The following is a 21,822-nucleotide window of genomic DNA, read 5'->3' on the forward strand; positions in this document are numbered from 1 at the left end:
TGCTGGGAGGAAAGGCTGGCACAGCTGGGGCTGCTCACCTGGAGAGGAGAAGCTCTGGGGTGACCAAATTGTGGCCCTGCAGGGCCTGAAGGGGCTACAGGAAACATGGAGAGAGACTTGGGATAAGGGATGGAGGGACAGGACAAGGGGAATGGCTCCCAGTGCCAGAGGACAAGGTTAGGTTGGATACTGGGAAGGAATTGTTCCCTGTGATGAGGATGGTGGGGCACTGGCACAGATTTCCCAGAGCAGCTGGGGCTGCCCCTGGATCCCTGGCAATGCCCAAGGCCAGGTTGGACAGGGCTCTGAGCACCCTGGGACAGTGGAAGGTGCAGGGAGGGAAGGAGATGATCTTGAAGGTCCCTTCCCACCCAAGCCCTTCTGGGATCCGTTGAATTCCAATAACAATTAACCAAGGGCTCAGAGAGGTGCCATTTTCCAGGTCCCTTTCCCACAGCCTCTCTTTCCCCTTGCAGCCCCCCGTGTCCATCCAGTCCATCGTGGTGCAGGTGCAGTGTGTGAACAGGAAGGTGGGCACCATCATCAACCACGAGGTGCGCATCGTGGTGCGCGACCGCAACGACAACTCCCCGCAGTTCCAGCAGCAGCGCTACTACGTGGCCGTCAACGAGGTCAGAGCTTCCTCCTCCTCCTCCTCCTCCTCCTCCTCCTCCTTCTCCTCCTTCTCCTTTGGGTGGGGTCACTGCTAAATCCCAGCTTGCACTGCCTCCTCCTTGAAAACCAAAAAAATACGGTTGTTTCTTGTTGTGCTCGTCGCTTCGCTAGGCTTCATCTAACATCTTATCCTGCGTCTTTTCCTTAAGGAATACAAAGACCCAGCAGAGTTTTCAGCAGGAATTTTGCAGAAGGCACCCAAATTTAAAGCAGTGTTTTCATGAATGAAGCGTTGTTTTCTGTTAAATTAAAGCACTTTCAAGAACAAACCTATGTATGAGGAAAAGAAAGTTAAAAAACAGTTTAAAAAGGTTTATTAACAATGTTGAAGCTTGGCAAAGTGCAGATGTGGTTTATTGATGATGCTCTGATGCCTGTGAAATGAATTATTTTATTTTCTATTGTTTATTATGTTATGGTTTGTTTGGTTGGTTTTTTTTTAATAGAGAACTGTGAATTGGACCACTGTATCATTTGAAAAAAAAAAATTATTTTCTTCTTGAGCTGGTATAACTTCATTTCACTTTCCAGTGAAGTTTTTCATTCTGTTAGGGACTGAATAATCTGCCAATAAGCAGTACAAAAACCCCTGTGTTTTCAGGGTTAGCATGTCAGGGCTTTAGTAATGAGTAGAAACAGGGACTTACATGAAGTAATGGAAATTAAGAGGCCTGAAACTATGTGGAAAATGGAAAGATGGGTCAGTTTTGTGCAGATGAAGAGTGAAAGAAGTAGAATTATGAAGTAGAATTATATTTAAGAAAATAAATTATATTAAATATGCAGCCTGGGTTTGCAGGATGGGGGGGTCTGTGAAAGAGCATGGCTGCTTTGATTTTAATAGACTGGATTTGGGGAAATTTCCTATTTTGTTGTGTTTGGGGGATTCAGCTTTTCAACATGTCCTTTTGTTGCCTCTGGTCTCAATGGCCACGCATGTGCCTTGGGAAAAGAGTGGGCCATTGATGAGGTGAGGCATAATTAACCCAAAAGTATGGAAGAAACCCCTCCCCAAAACCACACATCATATTGGACCTGCAACTGACATAAAGGTAAGCAAGGTTTTTCAAACTTCCCAGTTTTAAATTAAATTTAAATTAAATTAAAATATTTTTGGCACTCCAGCTGCCTGTGTGACTTCCCACTGGAATCTGGGAGCATTGGGAAGGTCCTCCGTGGCCTTGTCCATGGTTTTCACATTGGCTTTCACACGGCCATGGAATTTCTCTGTTTCTACAGACCCAGTGCAGGAACGTTTCTGGTCTTGAGTAAAGGCAACATCAGCCCAGGCCTGAAGTGCCTGTGTGGGTTGTGCTGCAGGGCCCAGATCACTTCCAAAACCTGCACCATTTCTGCAGGGAAACCAAAGACAGGCAGTATGGCTATGCTAAGAAAACAAGGATTTTCCATAATTAGCAAGAAGTCCAAAATGCAGAGTGCAAAATGCACCATTCCCAATTATTTGTGTTCAGAAGTTGAGCAAGCTTCTGAGGACACCAAGCATTTATTGGAATTATTGCTGGGCAAAATGCACTGTTGCTCTTTCCACCAGCTGCACCCTGATTTAATTAATTTCTTCTTTTTATTTTATCTCTGTTCCATGGATAACATCTGACGTGGCACCACTGTGCCCTTGAGCAGCGCCCTGTGAGTTCATGCTCTCATTAATTAATTAACAAAAAAATAATTCACAAAGCATCTCAGACTCTCTCAAAGGTTTTAATGAGTGATTAAATGTTTTAATGCTCATTTATTCTGCTCATAATTGGTGCTGCCTCTGGTGAATTTAGCAACAGGAATGCACTGGGACGAAAGGTTTGTGGTTAATTTTTGCTTCTGTTTTCTGGTTGCTTGTAAACCGAAAAGTACAGAAATTTCTCTTGCATAAGGAACATAAAACAACTCAATGAAGGAATAGATTTTATTGTGTTTTGGAGAAATTGAATGGTTTTTATGTACCTATAGAAGACCTATGGGTAAAGGTGATCCTGAATTAAAATGTGCAGAGAAATTCATGTGAGTGGTTTGAAAATGTGGCTTTTGCAGCTAAGAATCAAAATCTTCATTGCCTGGTGATTGAGGAATACTTTTTTGGTCAGATTTTAATTCTTCTGTTAAAAGTATGGAGCTGGGCTTGTCCTTGTCAGTGTTGATGGAGGCTGGAATGTTTGTTGGATGAGGTGGCTGAGCTGGGAATGGCAGTGCTGGGATCCACGTGAAGTTACAAACAAAACTGATTTCTTTAAAGTCTTAGTTGAAAACAGATTTTCTGTTTCCCCACCATTTTGGTGCCAGTTTTCCTTTTCCCTTCCTGGTGCTTTTACAAGTCCAGGTGTCTCAGCCAACTCCAACTGCTCTCCCAAGCATTAGGAATCTCCACATGGAAGTAAAAACAAGTGAAGGTTGATGTCACCATTTTTATGATAATGAGAAATCCTCTGCAGACCAAGTTTGTCTTCCCCAGTTTCACGTGGATGTGGATATGGTGCCCCTCCTTTCCTTCCTTCCACTCCTCCAGGTGTTTTGTAGCCTTTTTTTCCAGTGTGTTTTGCCTTGTGCCATAATTCCTCACTCTACTGCTTCAAACACCTTCATCTGGGCCCTCAGAACCCTGACACATCTCAAGACATAAAGAGTGTCTCTGGAACATTCTGTCTATTGTCCGACAGTCCTTAGGGATTTGTTTCCTTCCATCATTCCCACACTTGTACCTATAGAAGACCCTTGGGTAAAGTTGATCCCAAATTAAAATGTGCAGAGAAATTCATGTGAGTGGATTGAAAATGTGCCTTTTGCAGCTAAGAATCAAAATCTTCATTGCCTGGTGATTGAGGAATACTTTTTTGGTCTGGATTTTAATTCTTCTCTTAAAAGTATGGGCTTGTCACATGGAGCTGGGCTTGTCCTTGTCAGTGTTGATGGAGGCTGGAATGTTTGTTGGATGAGGTGGCTGAGCTGGGAATGACAGTGCTGGGATCCACATGAAGTTACAAATAAAATTGATTTCTTTAAAGTCTTAGTTGAAAACAGATTTTCTGTTTCCCCACCATTTTGGTGCCAGTTTTCCTTTTCCCTTCCTGGTGCTTTTACAAGTCCAAGTATCTCAGCCAACTCCAACTGCTCTCCCAAGCATTAGGAATCTCCACATGGAAGCAAAAACAAGTGAAGGTTGATGTCACCATTTTTATGATAATGAGAAATCCTCTGCAGAGTTATTCCCTTGGTTTTTTGCATGACATATTTTTATTTACATAAAAATATCCCATTGTTATTCAGTTAGGAAAAACTCCTGACAATGACATTAGCCTGGGGCTAAATTTGACCGTACTGGTGACTTGAAGATTTGAGTTATTACCATACTAAACCCAAGTTCTGCAGCTAAGTTGAAATTCAGAAGAATTATGCAGCTCAGTTAATATTCTGCAGGCAAATATATGGCATTGCCACAAGGGGTTTAAATTTATGGAGCTTAATACAGGGATTAGGAAGAAAAATCTTGTACTGCTGAGGCCCAGTGGTGGTGTCTGTGTTTTGTGTTCAACACAACTTATCTGATCATTTTTATCTGAGCTAAATGCAGCTCCAGTTTTGCATTCCCTGGGTTTTATAAAACTGACTTTCTTTGCTCTTAGTTTTTCACTTTCCTGAGTCCTACAGAGCAAGTCAGGGGTGTTTGATAGCAGATTCTGTTTGGAAGTAGAGGTGGAGCCCCTAGAACACTGTTGAAGTCAGTATTTATTAAATGCATGTAACCTTAGAGCTGCTTTGGGGTTGGTTCATTTATTTAGTTCGGGGCTTTTTGTTTTCCTCCTTTAATTTAGCAGAGATTGGAATCCTTGGCAAAATAAGAACCTTTCTTGAACTTCAGCCATCTCAGAACTTTGGGTTTGGGCTGTTGAGAATTAGAACTTGTGCTGAATTTTCATTTCTGGTGGTGTAATTATTCCTTTTTCCTTGTGGTATCGAAATAATTAATCTCTGCAGGTAGACATCATCAAAAGAGTGTTAGCTCAGAATGATTAACTGTAAATCTGGCTTTGCTCTGCTCTTTTGGGCCACTCTGAAAAATTATTCATTTTTAACTTTGTAAATAGGCAATAATAGGGAAATTCATTGTCCAAATGTTTTATGGAAGAGCTGAATGCTTCTGTCTGCATCTTGACTTCTAATAGCCATTAATCACGCTGAAGGAAGTTTTTAAGTGCTACAGCTGTAGACTGTGCAAGAGGAAGATTTATTGTGTGCATCTCCTCTCTGTTTGTTTAATTGCATTCTTTTTGCAATCTTCCTTGTTTCGTGTCATCATGATTCTTTTCCACTGGATTGAGTTCCCACGGAGATGATTATCCTCAGGCTGTCACTGACACTCCTGGAATTGTCTCTTTGCAATCCCTAAAGTTTTCTTGTCATAAGGTGAAACACTTTGATGGTTAAACCCTTTGATGCACAACTTCAAGCCCTTTTCCTAGGACATACCAAAGGCTCCTATGGAGAAACAAAATTCCACTCTTTAGTGAAGGAATTTTTCCCAATATCCAAGCTGAGCCTCCCCTGGCCCAGCTTGAGGCCCTTTGCCCTTGTCCTGTCCCTGTTCCCTGGCACCACAGCCTGACCCTCCCTGAGCCTCCTTTTCTCCAGGCTAAAGTTGTATTTTATAAGGGGAACTGAGCTTCTCCTTGTTGTTCCAACAAGGAGGTGGCAGCAGTCTCTCAGAAATCCCTCACAAATTGTGGGAAAATGTATTATGACTGGCTAATGGTAAATACCATAGTAAAAATCAGCACAATGCTGAGATCTCTGTGTAAAAAATTTGTGAGGCTTGGAGTGCTGAGGGCCTCTCCCAGATGATTGGAAGTGGATTTGAAGTATTGAGTTAAGAGCTCATCTAAATTTTTTTCTAAAGGCTGCAGGAATCTCTAATGTGAGATCTTGAGCAGGCTGGAAGTCACAGAATCATGGAATATCCTGAGCTGGGAGGGACCCACCAGGATCATCCACTCCAACCCCTGGCCCTGCACTGACACCCCAAAAATCACACCCTGAGAGCATTGTCCAAATGCTGCTGGAGCTCTGTCATGAAGGAGTGGAGAGGATTTTTTTTCCCCAGTGTTCTTTTCTAGTATCATTTGTGTTGCAGGAAAGAAAACTTGGATGAAATGGAAACGTGGGTGTCCTGAAGGTCTGCACATCTGCAGTCAGTTACTTTGGGTGCAATAGATCAAATGCAAGACTTCAGCTTTTGACTTTTACTGTTAGAGCATGGAATTGGAGTTCTGGTGTTTACTGATGTGTCATTTTTGCAACTGTCTCCTTTGTTATCACTTATTAATGTGCTTTATGGTGCTGGAGCCTTTTTATGTTGGCCACTATTTATCTGCACGCTGTCAGAAAGGGCTGGTGGGAGCTGTGCCAGCAGCTCCAGGGTGTCTGTCATCTCCTGGGCTGCCTGGATGTGACAGCATTTTTACAATATTTAATTTTAATAGTCTAAAGTATATGTTTTGGTTTTGGTTTGTTTTTTTTTTTTTTTTTATGGGACACCATCTGCAGTATGGTGTCCAGCACTGGGATCCCAAATACAAGAAAGGTGTGGATCAGTTGAAACGAGTCCAGAGGAGGCCATGGAGGGGCTGGAGCCCCTCTGCTCTGGAGACAGCTGGGGGTGCTCACCTGGAGAAGAAAAGACTCCAGGGAGAGCTCAGAGCCCCTGCCAGGGCCTAAAGGGGCTCCAGGAGAGCTGGAGAGGGACTGGGGACAAGGGATGGAGGGACAGGACACAGGGAATGGCTCCCAGTGCCAGAGGGCAGGGCTGGGTGGGATATTGGGAATGAGGAATTGTTCCCTGGCAGGGTGGGCAGGCCCTGGCACAGGGTGCCCAGAGCAGCTGGGGCTGCCCCTGCATCCCTGGCACTGCCCAAGGCCAGGCTGGAGCAGCCTGGGACAGTGGAAGGTGTCCCTGCCATGGCAGGGATTGGGATTGGATGATCTTTAATGTCTTTTCCCACCCAAACCATTCTGCATTCTACATGTCTGATGTCTCCAGAGCTGCTCCTCTCAGATCCATCTGGTAGCACCAGGATTTTGTCCTGTTTGGCCAGCAGAAACCTGGGTGATTTCCATCCCATGCCACCCCATGACCAGCCAGCACCATGCCTGGCTCTTCCCACTAATGGAACCATTGTTTAAACGGGGATTAATTGGTTAAACTCCCTTATTTTGAGCTACAGGGTGTCAGTGCCCAGGCAGGACCTGAGGAGTGTCTGTGAGGAGAGGTGGGAGCTGCCCTGGAGTGAGGCATCCACAGCTCCAGCACTGGGCACATCCCAGCCCTCAGCCTGCCCCATGGAACTCAGGAAAACTGGGTTAAGAGAGAGGAAAAGGGGGTTAAGAGAGGGGAAAAGGGGTTGAGAGGGGGGGAAAGGGGTTAGGAGAGGAGAAAAGGGGTTAAGAGGGGGGGAAAAGGGGTTAAGAGAGGGGAAAAGGGGTTAAGAGGGGGGAAAAGGGGTTAAGAGGGGGGAAAAGGGGTTAAGAGGGGGAAAAGGGCGTTAAGAGAGGGGAAAAGGGGTTTAAGAGAGGAGAAAAGGGGTTAAGAGAGGAGAAAAGGGGTTAAGAGAGAGGAAAAGGGGTTTAAGAGAGGAGAAAAGGGGTTTAAGAGAGAGGAAAAGGGGTTGAGAGGGGGGTAAAGGGGTTAAGAGGGGGAAAAGAGCGTTAAAAGAGGGGAAAAGGGGTTAAGAGGGGGAAAAGGGCGTTAAGAGAGGGATAAAGGGGTTAAGAGAGAGGAAAAGGGGTTTAAGAGAGGGGGAAAGGGGTTGAAGAGAGGGGGAAAGGGGTTTAAGAGAGGGGGAAAAGGGGTTAAGAGAGGGGAAAAGGGGTTAAGAGGGGGGAAAAAGGGTTAAGAGAGGGGGAAAAGGGCGTTAAGAGGGGGGTAAAGGGGTTAAGAGGGGAGTAAAGAGGTTAAGAGAGGGGGAAAGGCATTTAAGATAGGGGAAAAGGGTTTAAGAGAGGAGAAAAGGGGTTTAAGAGAGGGGAAAAGGGGTTTAAGAGAGGGGAAAAGGGGTTAAGAGAGGAGAAAAGGGGTTTAAGAGAGGGGAAAATGGGTTAAAAGAGGGGGAAAGGCGTTTAAGAGAGGGGAAACTGCCGTGTGGCAGCAGGGAGTGAGGAGAAAATGGTGAGGAGGAGCTGGGAGTTACGGAGTGGTGATGCTGAGCCTGGGACAGGGGACAGTGCTGCTGGTCTGTGTCCCTCTGTCCCCATCCCAGGGTAATCAGGGCATTTTTTGCTGGCAGGATGTTTAATCCATGTTCCCCACAGGCTCTGTCCTGCCTGGTGGTGTGGGACAGAGGCCACCCAGGCAGTGGGTGCCTGGTCTCCCTCTTTTCCCTCAGGAACACGGGATTTTCCTCTCCTGAGCTGTTGAGGAGGCAGCAGGGGGGTGCCTGAGTGGATATCAAGGCGCAGCCCATCCCCAGTGGTGGGAAAACCCCCTGCAAACCATCCTGGAACTTTGCCCAGCTGATTTTCAGGTTACTTTGGTCTTCTGTCCCCTTCTCCCACACACATCCCAGCCCATTAGGGCACATTCAACTTCCTGCACCCACGTGTGACACTTCTGCTGCCTGCTCCAGAAGTAAATAAGCCAAGTTAGAAGCAAAACATGAACATAAAGAGTCGTGGTGTAAGTGTGTATAGTGGTGGTATTATAAATTAAACCCCACTTGTTTTACCATAAAAAGGCTTTGAATTGGTGGCTTTTATTTCAAAGATTCAGTATTGTCAGCCCTGAAAATGTTTCCCAGAGAAGTCTGCCAACCATTACACCCTAATTAGCAGCTTTATAAATAAAACAGGAACTATGAGTGCAGGAGGAAATGGGGAGTTAAGTCTTTGCTTTATTGTGAGCACTACAAAACAGGAACGTGAAATAACACCCACATCTGCACCAAATGCTGGAATCACTCTGTCCTTTGCCTCCTGCTCTTCTTCCAATACTTCAAACCTTTTTAGGCCCTCTAGGTTTAAATATGTGCAGCAGCTTTGGGTAAGATCTGGAAGGAAGAAGAGGGGCCAGTGGGACTCTGGGAACTGAAGGGCCACAAATGTGGGGAGCACCAGGGAGCAAAGGTTGTGCTGAATCCACAAGTGTTTGTTCATTTGTTCCTCCCTTTCAGGTTGATTACTTGCAAAGTTTCCTGAATATTTAAATTCAGAAGCGATGACTCCCAAGAAATCTTCTGTCTTTGCTCTCAATGGGCCTTGATTTCGTGCTATTTATCTGCGTGAGGATAATTATAAATGGATTCATTTTCAAACCATCATTTAATGGGTATTCAATTGCTGCCAAGGCAATATTGGAGCAACAGCATCACTCCTGTGTTTGCTCAAAGCCATGGAGCTCTATGGGTGTTTGTGTTTGCATGTAACAATATTAATCTGGCTCTGTTCACGTTGCTATGAAGATGCTGTCAAATAAGTTCTGTTTACATTTGCAGCTCATCCTTGTTTTCCTTCCTGAGTCTGAAAAATGAGCTTTTATTTGGTTTAATCTATATTTATTTCATGGGTTCTTTCAGGTTTAAAAAGTGTTTTTATCTTTTTTTGTGTTTTTTGGGTTTTTTTTAAAGATGAAATTCTGTCTTGATGCTTTATAGGCCAGAGCTAGGAGGAAAAATAAGGTTAAAATTAACTTTAAAACCCCAAGGTTTTAATAGGGATCTCTTGCTGTTCTTGCAGTTAACTCCAGTTGGAACAACCATCTTCACAGGATTTTCTGGAAACAATGGTGCTATTGACATTGATGATGGTCCCAATGGCCAGATAGAATATGTCATCCAGTACAATCCTAATGACAAGGTACAGCCACTCACATTTTTTCCCTCCATTCATTTATATTTATATTTATATTTATATTTATATTTATATTTATATTTATATTTATATTTATATTTATATTTATATTTATATTTATATTTATATTTATATTTATATCGTGAAGTAGTAAATGAACAAGAGGTTGCTGTTGGATATAAAGAAATGTTTTCCTTCATATCAAGTATTTTCTCTGCCCATGAGCTCTGTAACCACAGATGAATTTACCTTCCCTCTCATTGCCTTGCTGTCAGCAGCTGGATCATTTCACTTTCAGTAATGCCCAGAGAAATTGTCTATCCCATTCCTGGAGGTGTCCAAGGCCAGGTTGGATTTTGGGGCTTAGAGGAACCTGGAATAGTGGAAGGTGTCCCTGCCCATGGCAGGGCTGTCTCTGGATGGGCTTTAAGATCTCTTCCAACCCAAATCCTTCTGGGATTCCATGATTTCTGTTTTGCCTCAGTATAAAGCCCCTTGTTGATTTCCCCCCTTGGGATAAAATACTTTATCCCAAAAGATGAGTGTCAAACTCAGACTATCTCCAGTTATTTATCAGTCTGGGATGCATTCCCAAGCCTGTTTTCCTGCCCACCATGGATTCCCCATGCTGCACAGAGAACTTAACACTCATTCTCATTTATTTACTGAAAAAACCCTTTCATTTTTAGTTATTTAGGCTCTTCAAGGGAAAAGGCCTTGCTCTGTGATGTAAAGAAACAATATTCCTGTGTGCCTCTGCTGTGTTTGGAATCTTGTATTGCTGTTGCCTGTTCAAAATACTTAAATACTGACTATCTTCAGCACCAAGAGATTGAAGCATGGAAAGATGGGGTTTATTTTTTAATTAGATTAATTTGATAATGGAATTGCCATTGGATCTCAGGTCAGAAATGTGTGCCCTCCTGCCAGGTTTTCCCCCAGCTTTGTCACCTGAGTCAGGAGAAGCAAATAGATGGAACAAATTGTATTTCACTCCATTTAACATCTGCATTTACCCTGAAATGTGAATTTCCTTGGATAGGAACGTATGCATGAACTGGCACCTAAACGCTGATGTTCTCTGCTTGTTTAGCACTTCATTGCCCTCATGAAAGGCAGAATAAAGAGCAGATAAGTACAATGATGTGGATTTCTTATCTCTGCTGCTTGAGCACTTGATTTGAATGCACCACTGCAAATTCAGGATGGCAAAGGGGAAAGAAGCAGATTCAGTCAGACTTTTGTGGTTGGAAGTAGTAACAGATAGGTGAAGAACCCAGGAGAATTCTGTTCTGTACAAATTCATTACTGGGGGATTCTTCAGGAGGGAACTGGGTGGGGAGAAAACATAGAAAGTTTTATAATCTCTGATCTGAAGGGCAGATGCAGCCTTGGAATACCAGCCAAAGGATCACCCCATTGTGGCCCAGCTACAGCACAACTTTGAGGCATGTTCAGTGTTATTGTGTTGTTTTCTCATTTGCAGACTTCCAACAGGACCTTTGATATTCCTCTCACTTTGTCCGGAGCAGTAGTTCTGAGGGAAAGACTAAATTATGAAGAAAAGACTCGTTATTTTGTCATTGTTCAGGCAAATGTGAGTATAAATCTCTTGAAGGCTATTTGTGCCCCTGATTTAGGTGTGAGTTTAGTTTCCTTCCCAAGGAAAGGCAGAGCCTTGTTGAAATAGCAGCTCTGATAAATCCTCTTCTGCTGAAGATCTAATTTAAGATTTATCCAGGCTGTTGAAAGCTCAGGCATATTATTACTGCTTAAAAAAGCTTGCTCAGTGTGTGACAAGCCAACCTTTTTGGCACAAGGAGCAACTTGCAAATGTGCAGTGCAGCCCATGCAGAAAAGTGCAGCCTCATGGCACTAAATGTCCCATTTTCCAACAAATCTGGCAAGGCTAATTGTCACTCAGATGAGTTTAATGGACACAATTTCATTGTATTCTTCAGGCTGGAAATGCATTTTGTTATAAAGAGGTGATTTTTCCTTCAAGTCATACTGCAAATGTACGGAGAGGTTTTTCCAGAGTGGCTGGCAGTGGATAACTGAAAAGTGATGTATAAACTGTATCTCAGATATCTGTCATCAGAGGGGGGTTTTGATGCCCTTGAGGGCTGTGAAAGGTTTTTCTCCCTTTTTGTCCTTCTGATAACAACTGAAATGAAAACTTCTCTTTTGTTGTTCACTGTTGTGATACATCTTTGTTCATGGGAAATGATATTTGCTCTGAAGCAACAGGAGATCCTGAATCCACACCTCCACATTCCTGTCATCTCTCTAGCACAGAAGTGCAGATATATTTTGCAGTCTCTTTTCTTACCTATTTTGTGGCATGTTCAGCATTCTGCCAGCAGAAGCCAGGCTCCAAGGGTGGCTCAATGCTCCTTGTCCCTGTGCCCCTGGGCTCAGGTGAGACCCCACCTGCAGAGCTGCCCCAGCACAGGAGGGACCTGGAGCTGCTGCAGAGAGCCCAGGGCAGGCACCAGGATGGGCAGAGGGATGGAGCAGCTCTGCTGGGAGGAAAGGCTGGCACAGCTGGGGATGCTCAGCTTTGGGGTGGCCTCACTGTGGCCTTCCAGGATCTGAAGGAGCTGGCAAGAAGGATGGAGAGAGACTTTTCCAAGGGATGGAGTGCCAGGACAAGGGGGAATGGCTTCAAACTGACAGAAAGCAGGGTTATATGGGATATTGGGAAGGAATTCCTTCCTGTGAGCATGGGGAGGCCCTGGCACAGGGTGCCCAGAGCAGCTGGGGCTGCCCCTGCATCCCTGGCAGTGCCCAAGGCCAGGCTGGAGCAGCCTGGGACAGTGGAAGGTGTCCCTGCCATGGCAGGGGTGGCTCTGGATGGGATTTAAGTCCCTCCCAACCCAAATCATTTTGGGATTCTATAACCCCACAGGCTGCAGTGAATTTTCTCTGGTGTGTACTGTGCAATCACATTGCTCTGATTACACTGTCAGTGCTTTGTTGTCCTTGCATCCTGAAGATACTGCTGGAAATTAATTACTCTCTATGTGCTTTGATCCAGAATTACTCAGAGGCACTTACTGGAGGAATGGAGAAATGGTTTAGTTGATGATGAAAGCTGCTCCTTGTAGCTGGGATTGTTTTTCATCACTGACCGTGAAGAAAGCTGAATGCAGAAATTCCCATATTTACTCTAAATGTGAAGCTGGTGCAAGAACTGAGTGAACTGCAAAATAGGAAAAAAACAATATGCATTTCCATATTCAATCCAATTTAGAGCAATGGGCTCTTCATCTTACATAGATGATGTTATTCAACAGCATAAATTAAAAAAACAAATTTAATAATTCCTTTTTTTCTTTAAGTGTTACATTAGAATAGGAGGGAAAGATGTAATTCATGGCACATATTCCCTCCCAAGGTTTTAGCTTTGCAAAGGAGAGCTCATGCAGCAGTTCCTCTGTGAAAATGGGAATATTTTTGAGTATTTTAAACAAAATATTAGCCAGCCATGATGTTTCTTCACTAAAGGAAGAAAGAAGACTTGAACTGTTGCTAATGTGTACTTTGGGTATAACCACAACAATTTCTGGTTATAAATAAGGCACGGGGCCTTTTTATGTTCTACAAACACGCTGCATTATTGTAGTTTTAGAAAAGCTGTAGTTTTCCCAGGCTGTATTATTTCTGAGCTCTAGATGTCTTGCAGTATTGCTTCAATTTTTCCCCTAATTTTACTTGTGAGCCTTTCAGGCTGCAGGTCTGAGGCTGAAGTTCCTGTAATCACTCCTGGAACATGGATAATTCTCACACTTACATGTTTTATCCTCAGCCTTGCTTAAAACCTTTGGGGTGATTCTTTTTAGGAAGTTTTTTTTCCAGGAGATTCTGAGTTCAGGGAGTCTCACCAGCTGGACCTGCTTTGCTCCACAGGACCGAGCGCAGAACCTGAACGAGCGGAGGACGAGCACGACCACGCTGACCGTGGACGTGCTGGATGGGGACGATTTGGGACCAATGTTCCTGCCCTGTGTGCTGGTGAACAACACCCGGGACTGCAGACCCCTCACCTACCAAGCCAGCCTGCCAGAGCTCACAGACCCTGTAAGTCCTCTGGGATCTTTCCAGGGTTTTATCTGTTTTGCCTGTCATCTTCTCCTGTGAGCTAGAAGGTGCTCGATGCCGTGTTTTGTGAACCAAGCAAGAGGAAGCCAAGGTGAGATGCATGTAGGGATGATGGTGAAATTCCAGCTTGGATCCAGTGCCAAACGGCCCGTTGGCTGCAAGGGCTGAGTCTTGTAGAAATTTGGTACAATTTGGAATTGCCTTTCCTGATCTGTCTCCTTTTGCTCTCAAAATATCCCCAAGAAGCACTTTTGGGAGGGGACTTGATGTTACTCCATTGAGGGTTGTTATAAACCATAGGAGAAAGATTTTTGGGAACAGGAAGCATTAGTCACTGACCCCTGAAAGGATTTTTGTTGCAATTACCAGGTTCTGATCAAGAGGCAGTGAAGAGCAGTGGGGGTTTATCCCATGTAGGTCCTTGTGCTAAGTCTCTCAGTTAATCCATCCATAGGGTCGGGTAAAGGTGAGTGTAAGGCTCATTTCACACTCCATGCACGCATGAATCCCAAAATGAGGTGATAACTTTTTCATTTCTTCTTGCAACTTGGTGCCAAGTGCCATTCCTTACAGCAGAGCTGCTGCTTGGAGATCTGCACCTCTGGTGGGAGGAACAGAAACAGGGATTGCTGAACTAATATTGATATGTGACCTTTGACTCATATAATTAAGAATAAAAAAAGGCAGAACCAATCAAATCACTAGGTATTGCCCCACCTGATGAACTCTGACATTAAGATGGCATTAAAACAATGTTAAGCTTTGGCATTAAGGTGTAACTTGGGTTTGTTGTCACAGCACACACTCTGTGTCCTGCTGCCTCCAGCCAAAGGCAGGTTGAGGGTGGAAGTTGTCTTGGTTTGAAATGGTTTGCTAAGGAAGGCAGGAGCCTCCCCTGAAATGGAAAATGCAAAGCCACTCCCTCCGAATTATTATAATTTTGAAATTAAGGGGCTCTCAGGCAAAGATATGGGAATGGGAATAACAGTTCTTTATTAGGGAAGAAAAAAAAAATAAAAAAACCCCAATGCATTAATAGAAAACAACACAGAGTCAGACCATGCCCTGTCCCCCTGTGTGTCAGGGTGGTGGTGGCACAGCCCCATCCCATGGGGGCTCAGCCCTCCTGCAGTGCCAGCTGTGGCTCTGCTGGAGCAGGGATCCTGCACAAGGGGGGAGTTTTCCTCTGCAGCTCCAGGGCTGCTGCAGATGGGCCTGGGCTCCCTCTGGCAATGCAGGGCAGCAGAAGCTGCTCCTCTGGCAATGCACTGGGCAAAGGCTGCTGGGCTGTCCCAAACCTCAGATTGGATCCAGGGAGGAATGCTTGGCTCCTCCCCTGGGCGCAGCATCTCCCCATGGGATGATGGGATTGGATCAGCCATGCAGGGACACTCACTGGCCATGGACAGGAGATAATTAATAATTAATGGCCCATGAACAGCAGAGATCTCCTGGAGGGAGGGTTGGTTGTGGAAGAGATAAAGAAAACTGCCCAGTAAACAGAAGAGAACTGCCCCAGCTCTGACAGATAGGAATGGAATACACACCCCCATTTCCAACCTCAGACGGAATTGTGGAGATTCCTGCTCTTCCCTGCCTTGTCTCCCTTCCTGTCCTGTGCCTCACAGTCTTTTCCCATCCCACACATTTTGGTGTCATGCTTGGTGTGGCCTCAGGACTCCTGCTGCAGTTATCCTTGGGATGGGTCAGTGGAAGGGAGAGATGATCCCTGTTTTATCTTGGAGCATTGATTTCCACATCTGCCCCACACACACTTCTACACCTTGGTGTACTTCAAGACCCTTTGTAGCTGTGTTGTGCTTGGGATTTGAGAAGAACTGCCTTGAAATTAAATTCTGCTTTAATTTGCTTTGGGCTTGGTGGCATTTTAAGGAGAGGGGCAGCTGCCTGTCCAGCTGAGTGTGGGACCTCCTCAGGGTGAGCACCCAGACTGTGCAGGATGAGGGATGTGACCCCATTTCACCTGCACAGATCTGTTATAATCGCCTGTGTGGGAGCAGATGAGGCAGAATTACAAATAACTGGTGCTTTTATGGGTTTTCATCTGCTTATCTGAAGGTGTAACACACACCAGGCAGTTTGTGTGGTGCTGCCTCTCAGTCAGATGATTCCAGCTCCAGCTCTGCTCCTGCCCTGGGCCAGGCACGTTCCCCGCTGGAAGACAAAGCAGTGTCTGCCAGGGAGAGAGGCTGGGCCAGGAACAATCTGACCTGGGATTTAGGTACTGAGCTGAAAACTCATTTATTTAAACTTTCTGAGCTGCAGCGTGCTCAGGGCCAGCTGCTTTTGTTTGTTTTTTAACTTTTCTTGTGTCAAACTGCCCCGATCTATTAAATGAGCCCTGGGTTCTGTTGATGAACCACGAACTCTTCGCTGTTTATCTCTTTGCAGCACTTTTGATAAACCTGAGTGGAAGAAGTTATACCTTGAACCTCAAATATTTACTTGGCTTTTAAGAGATAATTCCTTTGGAAGATATGAATGATACCTGGATTCAGCTAGGAAATATTTACATTGCATTTATCCTTTACATTTTTATGTATTATATTTATTCTTTACTAAGCTTCTCCATAGCTACCATCACCCTACTCCCTAGGCTAAAGGACTATTTTTAGTTTAACACCACCTTTTTAAAATTATTTTTAATTTGCTTTTTAATTCTTCAATGAAGATGAGAAAGAATATTAATCAGTGAGGAACAAAGTTGAAGTATGAATTATTCAGAGGCAGTAGCTGGAAAGAGGTCTTGCTTTACTGGGCAAGATGTCCACTCAGCTGACCCCTAAAATAAAGCATTTAATGTCACTGGTAAGAGTAATATTTTGGTCCAGTATAGTTGGAATCTACCTATGAATTTACTGAGGTAAAAAGTTGTGAATTAATTACTTGTTGTTGGCTGAATTTCAATTTCCAAGAAAACCTGTGTTGGTTGTTGATTAGGTTGGGGGATTTTTGTTGTTGTTGTTGCATTGCTTTATATTTATATCATATTTTAGTGTTTCTGTGTCTGATCAGCTCTGGTAATTAATTTTTTCCCCCTCTTGTGTCAGGAAGACTTGAATAAGTTAGCATTTATTATCAGGATGTGTGAGTCATCACGTGGAGTTAAAAAGTACAACCTCATGAATATCTCATAACATGGGCAAGATAATTTCTCCTCCTTTTTTCCCCCCTTCAGTCCATTCCCGTCACACTCATAATGTGAAGGTTTCCTCCACTTCTACACTCTGTATTTTCCATCACCATGCAAAGAAGAAAAGCCTGTTAGGCAGCAAAATATGGATTAGATTTATTTAATTAATTGCTGGGCCAGATTTGCAACCATGGGATTTATTATGGGGTTCCATGGAGTTATTATGAGGGGTTCCATGGGGTAATTATGGGGTTCCATGGGGTTATTATGGGGTTCCCTGGGGTAATTATGAGTCCCCATGGGCACTAAGATGCTCCATGACACCAAAGATTTTGTGCTCAATCCAGATTGGACCTCACTCTTCTACAAGTTCCTTGTTCTTGCACCTCTGATGGATCTTCCTGCATGGAAGGGGTTTAGGATTGTACTGATTATGGCCAGAATCCTCAGGAATTTTGCCTGAAGGGACCTCACAGGGTTTGTGGGGCTTAGGTGACCTCATGGAGCTGGGCCTGAGCAGAGCATGGAGAGATGAAAGGCTAAAAAATAATAAATAAAACCTTCTCAAACAACAGTGAAGCTGAGGGAGGTGGAATAAGACACTGGAGAGCAGAGGTGGCCCTGGAAGTCTTTCTTAGTGAGAAGGACCTCTTCAGTTCCATCAGTTTGGATTCAGAGAGAGAAATCTGCATCTTTCTGAGGAGATGGTGTAATCCCACTGAGTGAGGTGGGACTGGGAGCACAGGACACTCCCAGAGGGTGTTAATCAGCTCTGGACAAATCAATTTTATGCTAATTATTGGTAATTAATTAGTACTGTACAGGATGTGCTAATTAATTACCAGTAATCAGCATAAAATTGCACTTGAATTGGTTTTTGGACTTGAATTGGCTTTGGACTTGATGACCTCAAAGGTCTTCTCCAGCCTAGTTAATTCTGTGATTAATTCTGGGTTGGGGTACCTCTGTGCTTGAGGATGACAAACACCTGACAGTTCCTTCCAACTGAATTCCCTTGCAGTTCCTTCTTTTGGCCCTGCAAATCCCAATTTCTCCCAGACACAAAACCTCCTGGAATTTTGTCCCAGAGACACATTAATATAAAACTTCCAGCAGCAGCAGCAAAACTGAAAATTCTGGAAACCCCATCTCCCCATCTTGGTTGTAGTAATCAAAGAGAAAAGTTCAACAAAATGTTCTGGGTTTCCTCCAGTGGTCATTAAATTAATTAATTAATTGTTACCTTATTTTGCTGTGGGAAGGGCTGGTACAAAAGGCATTTGATCCAGGGATCTGCCATGGAATGAGCACCAAGTAACCACCCTGAAGTGGGAGAGATTTGCTGGTTCACCTGGGACTCTCATGCAGCTGCCAAGGGAGATTTTTGGGGCACTCAAAGACACAGCCCTCAGATTTTGGGCTGAGTTGGAGTGGCTGTGTGTGGCTAAATACACTTTAATAGAAGCTTTCAGCAGAGGAGGAGTGCCTCTCTTACCTGTGTGAATGTGGGTAAAATCCCACAGAACAATTGGGTTTTTTTCTTGATGACTTCTAAACCTGATTGCTTAAAGACAATTCACAGGGAGGGAATCACCCCTAATAACAATCAAACTGCCTAAAACTAAAAAATCATCTTCAGTTGCCATTTTGTCTTGTCTTTTTTTCTTTTGGGTTTTTGGTTTTTTTTTTTTTTTTGGCGTTTGTTTGTCAGATATGGGACATTTTAAACTGCAAATGTTCACATTTAATGTAGGGAGTTGTTGGTCTCTGGAGCAGTTCAATCTCAATCTGACTTTATTTTCTTTGCCTTATTTGTACCAAGATTTGGCTTTTAAAATTCAAACATGATAGAAAAGCTTTGCCAGGCTTTGGCCTGTCGAGACTTACGAGCTGCATTTGTGTTCAGTGGCATCCAGCCTCAGGAAATGATTTGGGATTTGATTTGTTTCTAATTATTCCTTTCCCAGCTGAAGAGGCTCTGTCCAGTTTTTGGGAGTGCTGCTAAATGCTTTGTAGGGGGTAGAATTGACACTTCCTGCTGGAATTAGCCCATGACTGACTGCAGTTGTGTCTGCTGGCAAAACCAAATGTTCAAAGTCTGCCTTCCAGAGAAAACAGAGTTTTCATCATTAGGAGAATTGTTTCTCTTTATACAAACCACTTTGGGCAAGAAAAAAAGTGATTTTATGTTTTGAATAGGCAGCATCCAGCCCTGCTCTTAATTAGACTAAAATCTTTGGTGCAAGATAATTAGTGCTGAGATGAATGGGAGTTCCTGGGTACTTTCATTCCAAAAATTATTTGATGGACAGGGCATTGGTGTCACTTCAGGAAATAACCAGTGAAATATTTAAAGAAGTGGCTGTGTCTCTACACTCTTGTTCTTAATTGGACAAGAACTTCATGACTGAGGCTCTGAACAGTCCCTCTACCACTGGAAGATGAGCAAATTGTCCCCATTTTTGCAGGGATTAATTTTTCAGTAGCGATTTAGGTAAATGCTGTGACTCAGCTGAGTGGAGGGGAAATGCAGATTGACTTCCCTGACACCTCTGCAGCTGTCAGGGTGCTTTTTGTGGAAGAAGGCAGAGCTGTGGCCAAGCTGCTTGCCACTGGAGACAGATAGCAATTTTTCTAATTAAATTTCAGCAGAGATGCAAGATGAACAGATAGGTGATTATGAAGTGCTTTGGAAAGGGGAAACAAGGCAAAACCAATGATAAAATCCTCTGGTGGCTGCAGCCACCCTGTTTATTCCAGACAAACCTTTCCTTTGTGTTGCTGAAATGGTTTTTGAGGTATTAAAAAGTCTTTTTTCTTAGCTTTGAGACTGAAGAAGATGTTGAGATTTTTTGGTTTGGTTTTCAAGGTTGTTTATTTTTTTTTTATTTAATACATTTTTTTTGACTCACTGAGGTCTGTTTAGCAGATTGGGTTGAGGCACACTGACTGCCATTTTTTTATACTAAAAACTATGTGTACTTCATTTACAGTAATTTTTTAATACTTATCACCTATGTTAGACAGTCTGTTTCTACTTTAAACTAATTTAGAAGTGTTACTATTATAGCAGAAGATGGAGGACAAGAAGAAGAAAGACAGGACATGCTTCGATTCTTTCATCTTGCTTCTTGAACTTCTATTTTAAATCTTAAAAATTTTACTTTTGCACTTTGTGAGAAATTCACTAACATTTTACTTAAACTTTTGTGGCTTGTAAATCTTTACACAAAGTTGGTAACTTTTTTTATGGCACAGGTGGTTTTGACTTTGTGTTAAGGTCTTTGAGCTTTTTGCTAGGGTCTTGAGTCTTCTAGGGTAGCTAGAGGAATGTCTTGGGTTCTGACAATTTGCATTTCCCCCCTTTCCCCACTCTAATTGCAGCCTACAGAGATGACCAGATTGATGGGGACTTCAAGGCAATGGATCAAATTCACAATATTGGGCTGGTTTTTAACCTGGTTTGGTGATTTGGAATGAATAACTCAGCAAAGTCACAATGGACAGCTTTGATAAGCTATTGATTATCTGCTAGTACCTGAGAGGGGGCTATAAAAGGTGTTTTGGAGTCTGCTGATGTGTTTTTCCCTTTTCTTCCCCTTTTTAGGATTGCCTGTGTGTCTCCCACATGCCATCCCTTGATAGGTAGGGGTTTTTTTTATTAAGGAAAATGTCACTGAAAAGTAGCGAAGCATGAAAAGGTTAAAATCCCAAAGATGTGATGTTACAGATAATTAAATTTTATGTATTTGGGAGGATACTAGGATGGCTAATTAAAAAGAATTGTCACTAAAATTGTCAGGAACTTTAATATGTGAATGCATAAACCTGAGAATAATCTCCCTTAGCAGCCAGGCAAGCTCTTCCATTGGCTGATGTATTGACCAGGCAGGACAGTCCCTGTTAATCTAAAATTAACCTGTAACTTTAAATATAGATATTTTTCAGATAGAGGGGAGGTTCATTTGCCTGGTTTGCCCTTCAAGATCAAACAAAACCATGATTTAACTTCCAAAATGCAATGATTGTCTAAAGAACCAGGTGTTTCAAACAACACTGTGGTTGAGAAAATTATAGCAAGGCTGCAGAATACAGGAATAAAGTTTGAAAGGCACTTTACTTCAGGGGATTTTAACCCACTTGTGGTTCAGAAGTTGAGTTGCTATCTGTGGGTAAAAAAAAAAAAAATATCTATTTATATATATAGTAGTTCTAATCCTTAAAAGTGGAGATTTTAAGGGAAAAAGGATCAAGCTTGCCTAGGAAGGTGAGAAGATTTTGGTCAAAAAAATGAAACAGGTAAAGAAAAATGTCCCTGCAGATCATCTTTGAAGCTGGTTTTGGGTTGAGAGAGGAATATTTTGGGTATTGCTGGGGCTGGGTTGTGGACACAGGGGCCCTGGGGCTCCCTGGGTGGCACAGGAGCAGCTCTGGGAGCTCTCCAGGGGCTCAGGCTGGGCTGGAAATTTGGCTGCTGCTGAAAACAGGGGCATTTTCTAGCTATTTATCAAGCTGTAAAGTTAAATCTCAAATCTGATTTGTTATCAAGGCAGCAATAAACTGGTAAAAATGACTGATTTTACAATTTAAAATTAAGGGATTTGTTTTGATAATCAAATCTGGGTATGTTTCATCAATCGCCTGTTACTTCTCATCATGCTTAGGAACTTAGAGGTGAGAAAATGTTCTGTTTTTCTGGCTTTGCCAGGAGCTGAGAAGGAAAAGGGTCCTGAGCTTGCTTGGAAGGAGAAACAGTGGTTCTGAAATGAGAAGCAATTTCCTTTAGGAAGGAAGAGGAGCTGCTTTGATTCCACCTTTGGTCACAGCCACAGCAATCCAGTCCATCGAAGGCTGGAGAGGGATCTCAGGGCTGTGGTGTGGGCAGCAGGGCAGGTCCAGGAGCACAAGCAGCTTTTTGTGCAGCAAAACTGAGGCTAAAAATCCAATTAATGGCTTAATCAACACCCAAGGGTTGATTGAGGAGCTCCTGTAAGATTCAATTCTGTTTTCTCTCCCATAGATCGGTGTTTGTTACAGCACCAAGA

The 21,822-nt window shown here is 43.4% G+C and overlaps 1 protein-coding gene across 19 annotated transcripts in view; it reads left to right on the forward strand.

Annotated features, from left to right (window-relative positions):
* The window catches only part of PCDH15 (protocadherin related 15), a 642,855-nt gene that overhangs the window by 441,952 nt on the left and 179,081 nt on the right, over positions 1 to 21,822 (forward strand). For all 19 annotated transcript variants that reach the window (XM_077183412.1, XM_077183413.1, XM_077183407.1 and 16 more), the window contains 4 exons: positions 477 to 632; positions 9,406 to 9,525; positions 11,006 to 11,116; positions 13,432 to 13,602. In XM_077183412.1, coding sequence (XP_077039527.1) covers positions 477 to 632; positions 9,406 to 9,525; positions 11,006 to 11,116; positions 13,432 to 13,602 — 558 coding nt within the window. The remainder of the gene's footprint in view (positions 1 to 476; positions 633 to 9,405; positions 9,526 to 11,005; positions 11,117 to 13,431; positions 13,603 to 21,822) is intronic.

The sequence above is a fragment of the Agelaius phoeniceus genome, chromosome 9, assembly GCF_051311805.1.
Source record: "Agelaius phoeniceus isolate bAgePho1 chromosome 9, bAgePho1.hap1, whole genome shotgun sequence".
In the NCBI taxonomy this organism is placed as follows: domain Eukaryota; kingdom Metazoa; phylum Chordata; class Aves; order Passeriformes; family Icteridae; genus Agelaius; species Agelaius phoeniceus.